We start from the raw sequence: 13,601 nt of genomic DNA on the forward strand, positions 1-13,601 counted from the left end.
GTTGGAACACGGTCTGTTCAGAAGTTGGGAATCACCCATTGAAGGAGAGTTTGTAGGATTGGAAATAAGTTTCCCGAAATTCTGAGGTCTGGTAGTATTTAGAGGGAGTGGGTTTTCTTTTCCTTTTTTTTAAGATGTATGTATCTCCGGGGCGTGCGCCCCCTTCCTGACATCCGTCCAGCTGGAGGAGCCATCGGGGACCATTCAGATGAAAAGGACTCCTGAGAGATAGTGGAGCAACAAGAGAAGAGGAATTGGGTTTTCCGGCCCTGTGGAGTACCACAGAGCCCAGGGCTTTAGAGAGAAAGAATCAACTTCTACGTAGTTTAAGCCATTGTGACTTTGGGTCCCTGCTACAGTTGATGTAACTCTAAGCAAATCACATCTCCCTATTCATTTCTTTTTAAAAATGGTACCTAACTTTTCATGATAGAAAAATCTCCTGTGTTTTTTGAGCTTTGGTTTCTTTTGAAGAAGAGGTATAATATCTAGCCTGTCTACTAATAGGGTTGTGACTGTCAAATGAGAAAGTGTTTGTGCACGCATGATTATTCTTAGGAATAGAATGTCTTAGCTACTCCTGGAAATGAGGCGTGAAAGGCCTTCTTTCTGGTGATAAATGCAGTCTGCTTCTGTCGTCCTCCAGCCGCTTTGCTTTCTTCCTTGTGGCTCCCCAGGGAGTTACCTCGTCACAACTGGCCTGTCTGAAAACAGGGCTTCCATGGGTAGTAACTTGCTTCTTCAGCACAGCAGGTTAGCAGCGTGTATCAACGTGGAAAATGGCACATCCTTTGGTCCGGCAATCTCACTTTCAAGAATTTGGGAGATTCCTGAAAAGATTTAGGAAGATGCCTCTTCAACATCACTCGTTCAGCATGGCCTCGAGCTGAAACAACCTCTTGGTCGACCGTGCCGATTGCCTTCCCAGCACCCACTGATCCCACTCCTCTTTTATAACAGACCCTGAGCTCACCCCCGTCAGGTGCTTCAGGGGGACTGGCCCAGGTCCTGAATGGTCCAAGTCAGTGTTTCTCCAGGGGGCGCTGCAGCCTCCGTGGATGTGACAGTCCATTTTGTGGGCTGCCCCAGGTGTTGCAAGTGCTTTAGCATTTCAAGTTCCTTGGGCACTAAATGCCTGTAACAATCTTCACAGCTTGTGACAGCTTCAGACACCCCTCCCCACACACATTTCCAGTAACCCCTGGGGGGCTCTATGCCCCAGGTGAGAACCTCTTATCTGAACCAGTCAGGAGGAGTAGGTCCCATCTCCCTTGCTAGTGACTGGGTTAAGCATGGTCATGTGATCTCACTCTGGCTAGTGAAACTCGAGGGGCTTCTGGGCAGGGTGTCCCAGCCTCAGAGGAAGCACTAGGAGGCGATAGTCTCCTGTACTTCTGAACATTGTGTCTGGATAGGATGCCCAGTACAGCCACAGCCATACTGTAAATCTATGACCCCCTGTTAGTCAAAAAATCAAGTTCACACCTGTATTCATTCAGCAATGTTATCTGAGCTTCAGGCAGTGTGCTAGAGGCTTAGGATAGAATGGTAAGCACGAGACACTAATAGAGCAAATTATCGGGCACTGGAGTGATTGGAAGTTGCCAGGAAAAAAAAAAAAGTCGCCAGAAGATTATGAGGGAAAAACCATAGGATAGCGATGGAGAATAATGGGGAACCAGGACTCTTAACTTTGTGTGGTCAGAGACGTTCTCTCCGATGAGGAGGCATTTAAGCTGAAAATGAAAGGAAGGAGGGGAGCGAGATGGACAAAGAATGGGGGAAGAGCATTCGAGGTGGAGGACCAGCAGATGCTGAGGTCCCGAGGTAGCAACAAGTGGATTACCTGAGCAATTTAAAGAAGATCAGAGTCTGGAACGTGAAGACTTTATATTCTAGAAACCACTTTTACGTCTTATGGAGAATGGATTGGGTGAAGACAGAAGTGGCAGTAAGGAGACCACTGAACAGCCGTAGTAGATGCAGGTGAGAGATGACGGGCCATGGAGCAGGATGGCACTGGGGCTGGAGAGAAGAGGGCACGTGGGGTTCGTTTGGGGGAGTCAGGAGGTTTGTTGATGGACTAGTTACTCAGGGAGAGGGAAAGAGCAATCATGAGTCACTTATGGCTGGAGGAAACAGTGGAGCCATTGATTTGAATCAGGGTGGCCCAGCTGGTGGAGTGTGGGGGGCTTGGGGGGATTGCAATTCAGTCCTGGCACTAACCACCCAGACTTAGCACAGACCCTGCAAGTCTAAGGGCACGTCCCCAAAAGGGCAGCTCTCAGTTCAGTTGCCAGGCGCACCTTGGGGGTCGCCAAGCCACCTTTACTTCCGACCAACTGGCTACAAATTTGGGAGTTTTTTTATGACTCCTACAGGTTAGATAACTTACTGCAATGACTCACTGAACTCAAGAAAGCCTTATACTTACAGTTTTATTATAAAGGATACAAATCAGGACTAGCCAAACGAAGGAACACATCAGGCAAGGTCTGTGAAGGTCCCCAACAGAGAGCTTCACTGCTCTCTCGGTGGAACCAGGGTGCAGGTTCCTCATCCATGTGTTCACCAGCCAGGACGCTCTGCTAAGGTTCAGTGTCCACAGCTTTTATTGGGGTTCCATCTCACATGCACAACTGATGGACTCATCTGCTGTGTGGCTGAACTCAATCTCCAGCCGCATCCCACCGCCCCTCCTCAAAGTCCCACCCTCTAGCCACATGATTGGTCTTTCTGGTGACCGGCTCCCACCCTGAAATGTTTCATTAGGAACTCCTATCCCTTGGGAAGTTCCAAGGATCTTAGAAGCTCCATGCCAGAAACCCAGAACAAAGACCAAATTCTTTTTTATACGGCAGGGGTGAAAAGCCTGAATCCCATTTTCAGTCTGTTAATTTGGTTCATGGAAGTGGAGAGGTCAAGAAGGCATTTGGAAGCACAAGCACAGAGGATGTGTTGGGAATGGAAATGAAAATGTGCGAGTCAATAGCACAAGGTGGAATTCAAAAACATGAGGAGAGTGGTGATTTAGAGGGCAAAGGAGAGCGTGCAGAGGGAAGGAGGCACCGCAAGAGGGGCTGCTGGGTGCTTCTGCCTCCTGATATTGACCTTTTCGAGCTCAACAAATATGTAAAAAGAATCCTGGTGTTTTGGTATATTTTTAAAACGTTTTATTTTTGAAATAAGTTACCTTCACGTATAGCCCAAGTGGTCAACATTTTACTTTGCTTTATCACTCTATTTTCTCTGTATATATCATTCTTCACCAGATCTGAAAGTTGCAGATATGTTGTCCCTTTACCCCTAAGTACATGTGTGTATTTCCTAAAAACAAGGATGTTCTCTTACATAAAAATCAGGAAATTAATATTGGTTCAATGCCATTATCAAATCCAGCAGTTCTCAAAGCGTTCTCTGAGATCCTCCTTAGAGGAGCTGAGATTTCCACCTATTTTTATAATAATATATAGACAATATTTGACTTTTTCATTCCTATTCTTTCAAGAGTGTACAATGGGGTTTTCAGAGGCTTCATGGTAAGTCATGATCTCATTGCTCTAATGTCAGTATATAATGGATTTATTATTGTCATTTAAAAAATTATCATAAGTCAATATTTAACAATTTTTCTAGGTTGTAATTTCTAGTACAAGTAAAAATCTTAAGATATAAGCTATTTGGGGTGTTCAATAATTTTTAAGAATGTAAAGGGGTCTTGAGACCAAAATGTTTTGAGATATGTTGATTTGATGCAAATTTAAACAAAAATATTTACCAATTGTCCCAATATGCACTTCTTTCTTTTTATTTTTTTCTGGCTAGGATAAAACTCAGTTCATGCATCACATTTAGTTTTCCTGTCTCTTTAAAAGTCCCCTTTAATTTGGAACAGTTCTTCAAACTTTCTTTTTCTTGACATTTTTGAAGGATCCTTCTAGTTATTTTGTAGAGTGTTCCTTAATTTAGGCTTGCCTGATGTTTCTTCATGATTGGATTCAGAGTCTACATTTTTGGCAGAAATACCACAAAAGTGACATGGTGTCTTTCCTGGTGCAATATCAGAAGTATATGATGTTTGTTTATCTCATTACTGGTGATGCTATCTTTGGCAATTTAGTGTGCAGTATTTAACACTCAAGTATATTAGTATAGTCTTTTCTGGCCAAATGACTCTTCCTTGTTCTCCATTTGAAGCTTTTTCTTGTAGGAGAGGAAAAAGGTTTTCTCACTCTCTTGAGGTCCCTGGCTGGGTCTGAAAATTAAAGTGACAAAGACAGATGAACAAGAGAAAAGCATACAAATTTATTTAAGTTTTACATGACGTGAGAGCCTTCATAAGGAGATGAAGACCCAAAGAAACAGACCTGTGTAATTTTTGTTGTTAGGTTTGACGAAGCATGAGTAGTCATGGAGGAACATGATAGGTTAAAGAATATGAGGTAGGCAGAGTAAACTGGGGGAAATTTAGCAAGGCCTGTTGGTTCAGATTCTTCTTGGTGTGCTTTTGTCTTTGGAGATAAGGCTGCTCCCTCCCTCCCAGTACAGATAGGGCACCTCTCACATTTATGACCTGTTTCAGGACAGAAGGGTGGGGACCTGGGACCCTCTACCTGAACGCTTGCACCTGGACAAACATTTCCTACAGCAACCGATACAAAGAAACTATAAGAGACTGCAGATAACTGCACCCATGCGCAGTCACAGGGGCAGTTATGAACAATAAGACACAAAAAGGCCACAAACCAACTGCCATTTCTGAGGTGCCAGGAGGAAAAGCAGGGTAGAGCAGACCCAAGTTTGGTTCGGGAACATCCTCAACTCCCTCCCTCTACACCCACCAGCACTATTAGGCTGTAAGAAGAAGACACACTGAGAAGGGCTTGTTTTTATCAGTGATAATAATTTGTTAGGGTAATACTTGTACAGTCCTTTGCAGATTTCTAACACTTTTGCACAGTATATATTATTCAAATCTTCTAACAAGTCTGGGAGAGGGGCCAAGTATCAGTATTAGAGGAGGAATTACAATTACAGAATCACGTATCTGCGCACTGCCAGGACGCGGCTAGGTCAAATGAATACCTAAACAGTTAAATGGCTATTTTAGGCAGCAGATACTCTCCTGTCTGGTTTCTGAGGAGTTACAGAGGCAGGAAAACAAGGGAAAAAGAATTTGGGAGAATCTGGGGGCAGAAGGGTGGAAACATGGAAGGAGGCACACGATTAGGATTAGTATTCAGGACAAAGCTGGGATTCAGGGATGACTGTCTCTCAGGCCGGGGTTTGTGAAAAGAAACTGGGGCAGAAACTACTGTCTGGGCACCAGTGAGTCGGGCTGGGGTGTGGGGACGGGGAAGGGGGTTGCGGGACTCCAGCGTCCGGGCGGGGCTCATCTAGCTGTACCGGGGACATGACCAAGAGTGGGCGGGGCCGGACCTAGAGAGGGCGGGGCCTCTCGCGGGGGCGGGGCCACACCGAGGGCTCAGATGGGCGGGACCAACCTATGGTGGGCGTGGCCGACGTGGGCGGGCCGTCGACTCGTGGGTTCAGGGGGTCGGAGCGCGCTTCCAGGTGTCCCCGGCAGAGGGCGCGGGCAGCTGCGCAGCCCGCGGAGTCCCGAGGCCGGAAGCCGCGCGGCGCCGCCCCGCTCGCCCCAGCCGTCGCCATGAAGGCCGTGGTGCAGCGCGTCACCCGGGCCAGCGTCACAGGTCAGTCGGGCGGGGCCGGGCCGGGCTGGTCGCCCCCGGGCCGCCGCCGGCCACGCGCGAGCCCGGCCCCCGCCGCCCCGAGTCCCCGCCGTCCCGGGGCGCCGTCCACGGGCTGCAGGGTCTACGCTTAGTGTCGCGGTGACCGCGCCTCGTCGTCTTCTGCAGCGTTTCCTTTAGTCCGGAGCGCAGGTGGCCTCCCGCATCCCCCGAGCGTCCCCCGAGCATCCCCCGGCCCGCCCTTCCACGCGGTGTTAAACAGACGACGCGTGGGAGCGTTTCCGGGGCACACACCCCTTCCCCAGTCTTCTGCCCCGCGTCTCCCTTTCTTGCCGGTTTTCTCCGTGTCCCGGTTCACCTGGAGCTTGACTCCCCTAAGGTGCCCGCTCGTGACAGGTGCTCGTAGGGGTGGGTTCTGACCGTGTCTGCCCACGTGACCCGGGTGGGAACCCAGGGGATCCAGGATGAGATGTTTCTCTTTTCCACCAGTTTCATGTGAACCGAGCCACGCAACCATCAGTCATGGCTTGAACACTGCGGTCTAGTTTGAACATCAGGGGTCCAGATGATTAATAGGTAGAAGGAAGTCCTTTTAAAAGCTCAAGCCAAGATAAGCCGAAATAGAGACACAGAGGTAGAGAACAAACGAATGGACACCAAGGGGGAAGGGGTGGGTGGGATGGATTGGGAGATGGGGATTGACATATATACACCTACACTATTGATACTATGTATAAAATAGATAACTAATGAGAGCCTACTGTACAGCACAGGGAACTCTACTCAGTGCTCTGTGGTGACCTAAATGGGAAGGAAATCTAAAAAAGAGGGGATATATATACACATATAGCTGATTCACTTTGCTGTACAGCAGAAACTAACACAACATTGTAAAGCAACTATACTCCAATTTAAAAAAAACCTCGCGTGAAGATAGTATAGATGTTAAAATTTTTTTGAATGATTAACTTTACATTGTCTTCTAGTCTTTCCTATTTTTATTGGCAGAATTCTAATATTGTTTCAGTTCAAGTAGTTCTAGATATCCTTTCCTTCAAGCCTATACCAAATGTGTGTTTCTATGTCCAGGAGAGTATAAATCTAAGAACGAAACAACAAAATCCCCTAAAGAAACAATCAAACTCAGTAAAACCATATATTTAGATCCGAGATTCTACTTTTCAGTCCTGGCTAATGATTTCTAAGCTGTTCTGATAAGTGATTTTGGATATCGTCCTGGAGTAATAGGGAATAGTATAGCTCTGGGATTTATGAAATTTTAAAACAAAGTGGGCTTTTTTTTTTTAGTATTTTAGTTAATATGTAACTTCACTAAAACTGGGAAAATTCATAGATGAAAAGATTTTCTTGCTTTTTTTGAGAAGAATCTTGCAGCCTGCCCTATGTGGTCATGATGGCCAGTGAACAGACTTTGGAGAATGTAAGTTTTGATCAGAATGGAGAACTCTCCATTGTGCTGATCTGGAATATCAAAAACACATTTCTGTGAGATTAGCTGAATAGTTTGAATGATCTTACTTTACTATTTAAGTTGTATGCTTTTAGTTAAAAACAACAAATTAACTGTCTGAAGGTGTTAATAAGATGGAATTCTCCCACGGTGCTGGAGGAAACTTTGAGTTAGCCTTGCCTTCTACTTGTATTGTAATGGGGAGAGGTTTTCTGATTCCTTTAGAATGTGACTGACAGGCTTCACTTCCATGTGGCCTTTCTCGAATGGCATTTTATTTCAAAGGTTCTAAAATGTCACTTCCAGTTTTATAGGTGGGACAGTATTAAGAGTCACATATTACGTGGCAGGCTCACTTGATGAGCTTGGTCAGGCACATTTGATGCCTTAGCATGGTTATTATGATAATCTAATTTTAAAAGCTTTATGACAGAACACTTCAAACATATTCATGTGGTTACACACATGGAATAGTACAATAACCCCCATGTCCATCACTCAGCTTTATAAGCCGAAATCTGAATAGAATCATAGAATGTTGGGAAGAGATTGGTTGGGTTGGAATGCGTTAATTTGTGAGCTGGTGAATTCTTCTCAAAGAGGAAGTCTTGGGTGATGCCACTATACGTGGCGTCAAATAAACATTGACCAAATAGCTCAGGTCTCTTCTAGCCCTGTGACCTTTTGTCTAAAATGGTGATTCTCAAGTTTTTCCCCTTGGAAATCCATTTGTCTATAATAAAACATCCCTTTAACCTCCTAATTCTTCTGCCTGAAGGAGGGACAAAACTTCTCCAAAATAAGAGAGCGAATTGTGTCATCTCAAGGCTTTGGTGCATAATTCATTTCTTATTAGGATAATACCACATTATAAAAATATTGAAACTGTTCAAATATGATTTGAATCACTTCAAATAGTGATTCTATTTTTGAGAATCTATTCTAAGAAGATAATCCTAATTATAGAAGAAGCTTTAGAGGGGTGAACAGGTGGAGCACACAGGATCCTTAGGGCAGTGAAACTACTCTGTACGATACTGTCATGGTGGATACGTGTCATTACATTTGTCCAAACCGATAGAATGTCCAACACCAAGAGTGAGCCCTCATGTAAACTGTGGACTTGGAGTGATAATGAGGTGTCAGTGTAAGTTCATCATTTGGAACAAATGTACCATCTGGAGGGGGACGTTGATAGTGGGGAGACTGCATGTGGGGCTGAGGGTATATGGGAAATCTCTGTGCCCTCTGTTCAGTTTTGCTGTGAACCTAAAACTACTCTATACGTGAAAGTATATTTAAAAAACCCCAAAACTTTAGTGTATAAAGATTTTCACCACAGTGTTACTTATTGAAGTGAAAAATTTTAAAACAAGCCATTTATCCAGCCAAACAGGATGGTTAGTCCATCCATGGATGGAATGCAAATGTTCCACTGGATGGGCTGCAACTATTAAAAGATGCTTAGGAAAAAGCTCATAATGTGGAAAAATCCTTGTGAGATGTTAAAAAAGATGAGACACAAAAATTTATACACAATATTACTATGGTAGTTGAGAACAAATATGAAGTAAAATCTGTGAATAGAGGAAATATCAGAAGGAAATCAGTAACAAACTGAAGTGCTTCTCTTCGGTTGTTCTTTTTGCTTTCCTGTTTCTTTTATTTTTTAAAGTTTTTCTATACTGCATGTGCATTACTTTTAATGGTGGACATAGTTCAACCATCATTCTTTTTAAGTTTTTAAAATATACCCTGGGGAAAATTTTAAAAATATCTTGATATTATAAGAAAATAATATTGACTTACTTAAAGAACAAATAAAGCCACAGTTTTCTAAAGCACTGCAAACAGGCAAGCAACCCCAGTTGTTTACTGCTTATGTCAGGATAGCTGATTTCTGTTTCAGATTTTGAGTCAATGGCTCAAAGGATAGTAAATCACTCATAGTCCATTATAAAAAAAGCAGCACAGAAGAAAATACTAAAATATTTGTGTTTTCTTAATCATAAAACTAAGAGAAGTTAAGCTTTAATAAGAATTACTTCAGGGACTTCCCTGGTGGTCTAGCGATAAGACTCCGTGGTCCCAATGCAGGGGGCTTGGGTTCGATCCATGGTCAGGGAACTAGATCCCGCATGGCGCAACTAAGATCCTGCGTGCCGCAGCTAAGACCGGCTCAGCCAAAATAAATAAATCCGTAAATGTTCTTTAAAAAAGAGTTATTTCAGGAACAAACTGATGCTCGTGCTCGCCTTGTGTCTGTCAGATGGTCCCTTGTCAGACACCTGCAGGGAGAGGGTTTCTCACTCTTCCCTTAGCTTGCAGGATGTGGCAACATGGAACAGTCTGTGATGCCTTGTTGGGTATATTTGTAAATATTATTATCTAGCAGAAGCAAATAACAAGAAAATGGCAGAGTTGACCTTTCTCCTGATTGGAACATTAGGTCAGTATACGATAAAATAACCAAACATCAATAATCAATGAGCTTTGGCCAAAAGTTGGCCAAAAAAATTGAAAATTATGAAGATCAACATTTGAAATATGGATTTAGTTTCACCACCATAATGATGTGTCTTGACCTAAGTACTGTGCCAGCACTGAGATACTGTCTAGTGGTAGTAGAGTGTACGTTTGACGCTAAATACCTATGCAAATGTTTGGAATAGGAATCTATGTTCAAAGAATTTTTTTTATGCGTGGGGTGCATCACTCAAAATGATTTGGAGGGCTTCCCTGGTGGCGCAGTGGTTGAGAGTCTGCCTGCCGATGCAGGGGACATGGGTTCACGTCCCAGTCTGGGAAGATCCCACATGCCGCAGAGCAGCTGGGCCCGTGAGCCATGGCTGCTGAGCCTGCACGTCCGGAGCCTGTGCTCTGCAGCGGGAGAGGCCACAACAGTGAGAGGCCCGCGTGCCGCAAAAAAAAAAAAAAAAAAAAAAACCAAAAAAAAAAAAAAGATTTGGAGGTCATTGGCTTAGAATACAACCTTAGTAATAAACTGGGAAATAATAGAAGTTTGCTGACTTGAAGTTTAACTTTTATTTCTTTAAAAGTTTATTCATTTATTTTTAATTAATTAATTAATATTTTATTTTTGGCTGTGCTGGGTCTTCATTGCCGTGTGCGGGCTTTCTCTAGTTGCAGCAAGCAGGAGCTACTCTTCGTTGTGGTGCGCAGGCTTCTCATTGCGGTGGCTTCTCTTGTTGCCGAGCACGGGCTCTAGGCGTGCAGGCTCAGTAGCTGTGGCTCATGGGCTCTAGAGCACAGGTTCAGTAGTCGTGGCGCACAGGCTTAGTTGCTCCGTGGCACGTGGGATCTTCCCGGACTAGGGCTCAAACCCATGTACCCTGCGTTGGCAGGCAGATTCTTAACCACTGTGCCACCAGGGAAGCCCCTGGAAGCTTAACTTTTAAACTGTGTTTTTTATGTATGATATATTTATCTTTTCTGCAGTGAGTAGAGAAATCATTTCTTTATTTTTATGACATAAATGTTTTCCATTGTGCATTGTGTATTATGTTATCAGGTTTGCTGATTTCCAAGAAGAGCAGGCATCTCCTTTTTGAGAATTACCATAGCTGAGCTGGATTCTCTGGGGAGAAAAACTTTTGTTGTTACAGACGGGCAAACTCATAGAAAGTTTCAGGGGTCTCAACCAAGGTAGCACAGATGAAAACGTGGCCTGAAAATCCCGCGTAATGGTTGTTCACTTCACAACTCATTCATTCCAAATGTAAAGTCAGAATGGACAAAGTATGATTATCATACTGCATCGACGTAACCCCTTTCACGTTTCAGTACCTACTGACTTTGGCAAAGAAGTTACGAGAAGTATGTGTGATGTTCAAACTTTCCTGTGGATGCTCAGATGTGCTTCACGGCACCTGTTTGGTTTTCCCTTTTGTTTCATTTCCCTTTTGTCTCTTTTCCCTTTTGTTTCCTTTCCAGTTGGTGGAGAACAGATAAGTGCCATTGGACGGGGCATCTGTGTGTTGCTGGGTATTTCCCTGGAAGATACGCAGAAGGAACTGGAGCACATGTAAGAGGCAGATTTCCACGTCACTGCCTTTCTAGTGGGACATGTGCTGGTCATCTGGCTGGCTGGCTAGCTATTTAAATAAATTATACATATATATATATATATACACATATATATGGAACTTCCATAGTATTTTGCTCCTATAAAGTGAGACTCTGTCAGTTTTACCCATGTCCCTTTTGATGCAGTGTGGTTATTTCTGTGTCACAGATGGGGAGAGCGAGGAAGAGCCGTCACCCAGTAAGTCAGCGACAGGGCAGGACCACAACTTAGCCTCTGTCCCTATTTGCTGCTGCAGCCTTGAACCATTCCCTTGGTGTGAAAACCAAGCCTCTTTTCATAGGAATGTGTTACGTTTTCAGTTTGAGCAGTATGATCTGGGCACTGTTTACACATGTTAAGAATGCCCAGTTGTTCACCATTCACAATAGGATCTGGAGCTCAGAGAGGTTACATTACCTGCCGAAGGTCATGCACACGTCCTTAGCAAAAAGCCTGACTCCAGGTTAGAACCTAGGCCGCCTGGCCTGGAAGCCAGTGCTCTTTTTACTAAGGTGGGAGGTTTGTCATTGCTCTTGGCCCTTAGTACAGGCAGCCTCCCCTCCTCATGTTCACTCTCCCCTGCACTACTTCGCACATGTACTTCAGATGCTTGGATCCATTTTTTCTCTGCCCCTGGTGCCCAGAGCCTACATGTGACGGTTGCCCAGTTGTCCCTTTTGTATTAGGTTGAAAACCAGACTTGGAACCAAGCTCCCGCTGAGGTGTTGATGACTAGTTCGATAACACTCACGGATGTTGGTATTTTAAAAGCTGTCCCCTGGATTCGCAAAGAGGGAGCGAAGTGGTGTAGTGGTTAAAAGCCGGGGGACTGGTCTGAATCTCTCCGTGGCGCTGACAAAATGGAGAGCTAGTACCTAACTTGGTTAAGAGCAATGACTCCACATGAGGCAGACCCGCTGTGGAGAAGGGGTGATGAATAGCGCCCACCGCACAGGGTTCCCATGTAAGGTGTCGGCGAATGAGTATTTGTTCAGGCTTTGAACATGTCTTCAACATCATCCAGAAAGGTGGCTTCAAATGGTGGAATTGCACCTTTCACGGAGGTAGTTCTTTGTCATTCGTCTCAAGTCTGATCTTATAAATGCTACCTGGTCCTCCTCCTTGCCAGGGTGGCTGTCCTTTGTCATCCACGTGTATAGGGAAAGCCCCGCTGGGGCATAAGGAGCATGTGACATAGTTGTCAAGGTGTCTTTCCCCAGATCGTTTTGCATATCTGCAATGACCATGAGTTTTCTCCAGGGTATTTGCTGAATTGTTCATTTTGAGAAGTTCCAAGAAAGGGTATAAAAGCGGGGCATCATTTATTCCAGTGTAAAGATGGAATTCTGTAAATAATCAGAATTGAGCCCATGTTTTGACACATCCGGTTCCCACCGGAAGCTGCTGTGAATTGGAGGGGCTGACAAAAAAAAAAAAAAAAGCAAATCGCCCATCAACGCTAAGAGGTAGGACTATTATTACCCCTATTACAGATGCAGAAACTGAGGCACAGAGTAGAAAGTAACTTGCCTGTGGTCACCCCTGCTGTAAGTGATGGAGCCAGCACAGTGTCCCTAGTCAGCAGGGTATTTGTGACATCTGGGGGTGTGGGTGTGTCTGGGGGGCTTATGATTCTTCAGGTAGCGCTCACCCCTGTTTTCCCCCAGGGTCCGGAAGATCTTAAACCTGCGTGTGTTTGAGGATGAAGGTGGGAAACACTGGTCGAAGAGCGTGATGGACAAACAGTACGAGGTGCTGTGCATCAGCCAGTTCACCCTGCAGTGCGTCCTCAAGGGGAACAAGCCCGATTTCCACCTGGCGATGCCCTCAGAGCAGGCGGAGGGCTTCTACAACGGCTTCCTGGAGCAGCTACGCAAGGCATACCGGCCGGAGCTTGTCAAAGGTAGGCGGGAGCCCAGCGCCCAGGAGGGCGTCCCCTGGACACTTCCTGGCAGGGGAAAGGCAATCTGCAGATGCAACATTTCCTTTTCCAGAAAGTTCACCGTTTACGCTTATTACTTTCTTAAAACAGCATAAGGGCCGCCGCCGCCGCCGCTCTTGCGCGTGCCCTCTGAATGCCCCAGCACCGTTTGCCCTTCTTTATTCTTCTGTCCACATTTGGAATGTTTAGCAACCCAGAAGTGCGCTTGATATAGTGGTGGTTCATTTCGGTTGCTTATCCTGCCCTACAGAGAAATACACCTGCCAGACGCCAGTGGGAGCCATGTGTCATTTTAAATTTCTAGGAGCCATATTAAAAAAAAGAAAAAGAAACAAGTGAAATTAATTTTAAAACTGTAATTCATTTAGCCCAGGATATCCACAATATTCTGAT

General features: G+C 44.9%; 1 protein-coding gene across 2 annotated transcripts in view; it reads left to right on the plus strand.

The window, feature by feature from the left end:
• The first annotated feature begins 5,515 nt into the window (after positions 1-5,515).
• Positions 5,516-13,601, plus strand: part of DTD1 (D-aminoacyl-tRNA deacylase 1) — a 111,165-nt gene continuing 103,079 nt past the window's right edge. Inside the window, exons 1-3 of one of the 2 annotated variants that reach the window (XM_027118292.1) lie at positions 5,516-5,711; positions 11,134-11,224; positions 12,934-13,169. In XM_027118292.1, the coding sequence (XP_026974093.1) occupies positions 5,669-5,711; positions 11,134-11,224; positions 12,934-13,169 (370 nt within the window). In that variant the 5' untranslated portion in view covers positions 5,516-5,668. The remainder of the gene's footprint in view (positions 5,712-11,133; positions 11,225-12,933; positions 13,170-13,601) is intronic. The other variant, XM_027118293.1, reaches the window with a different exon arrangement.

Source organism: Aethalodelphis obliquidens, unplaced genomic scaffold (assembly GCF_003676395.1).
Source record: "Aethalodelphis obliquidens isolate GAN/ISIS:26980383/991018 unplaced genomic scaffold, ASM367639v1 scaffold18, whole genome shotgun sequence".
NCBI classification, from domain to species: domain Eukaryota; kingdom Metazoa; phylum Chordata; class Mammalia; order Artiodactyla; family Delphinidae; genus Aethalodelphis; species Aethalodelphis obliquidens.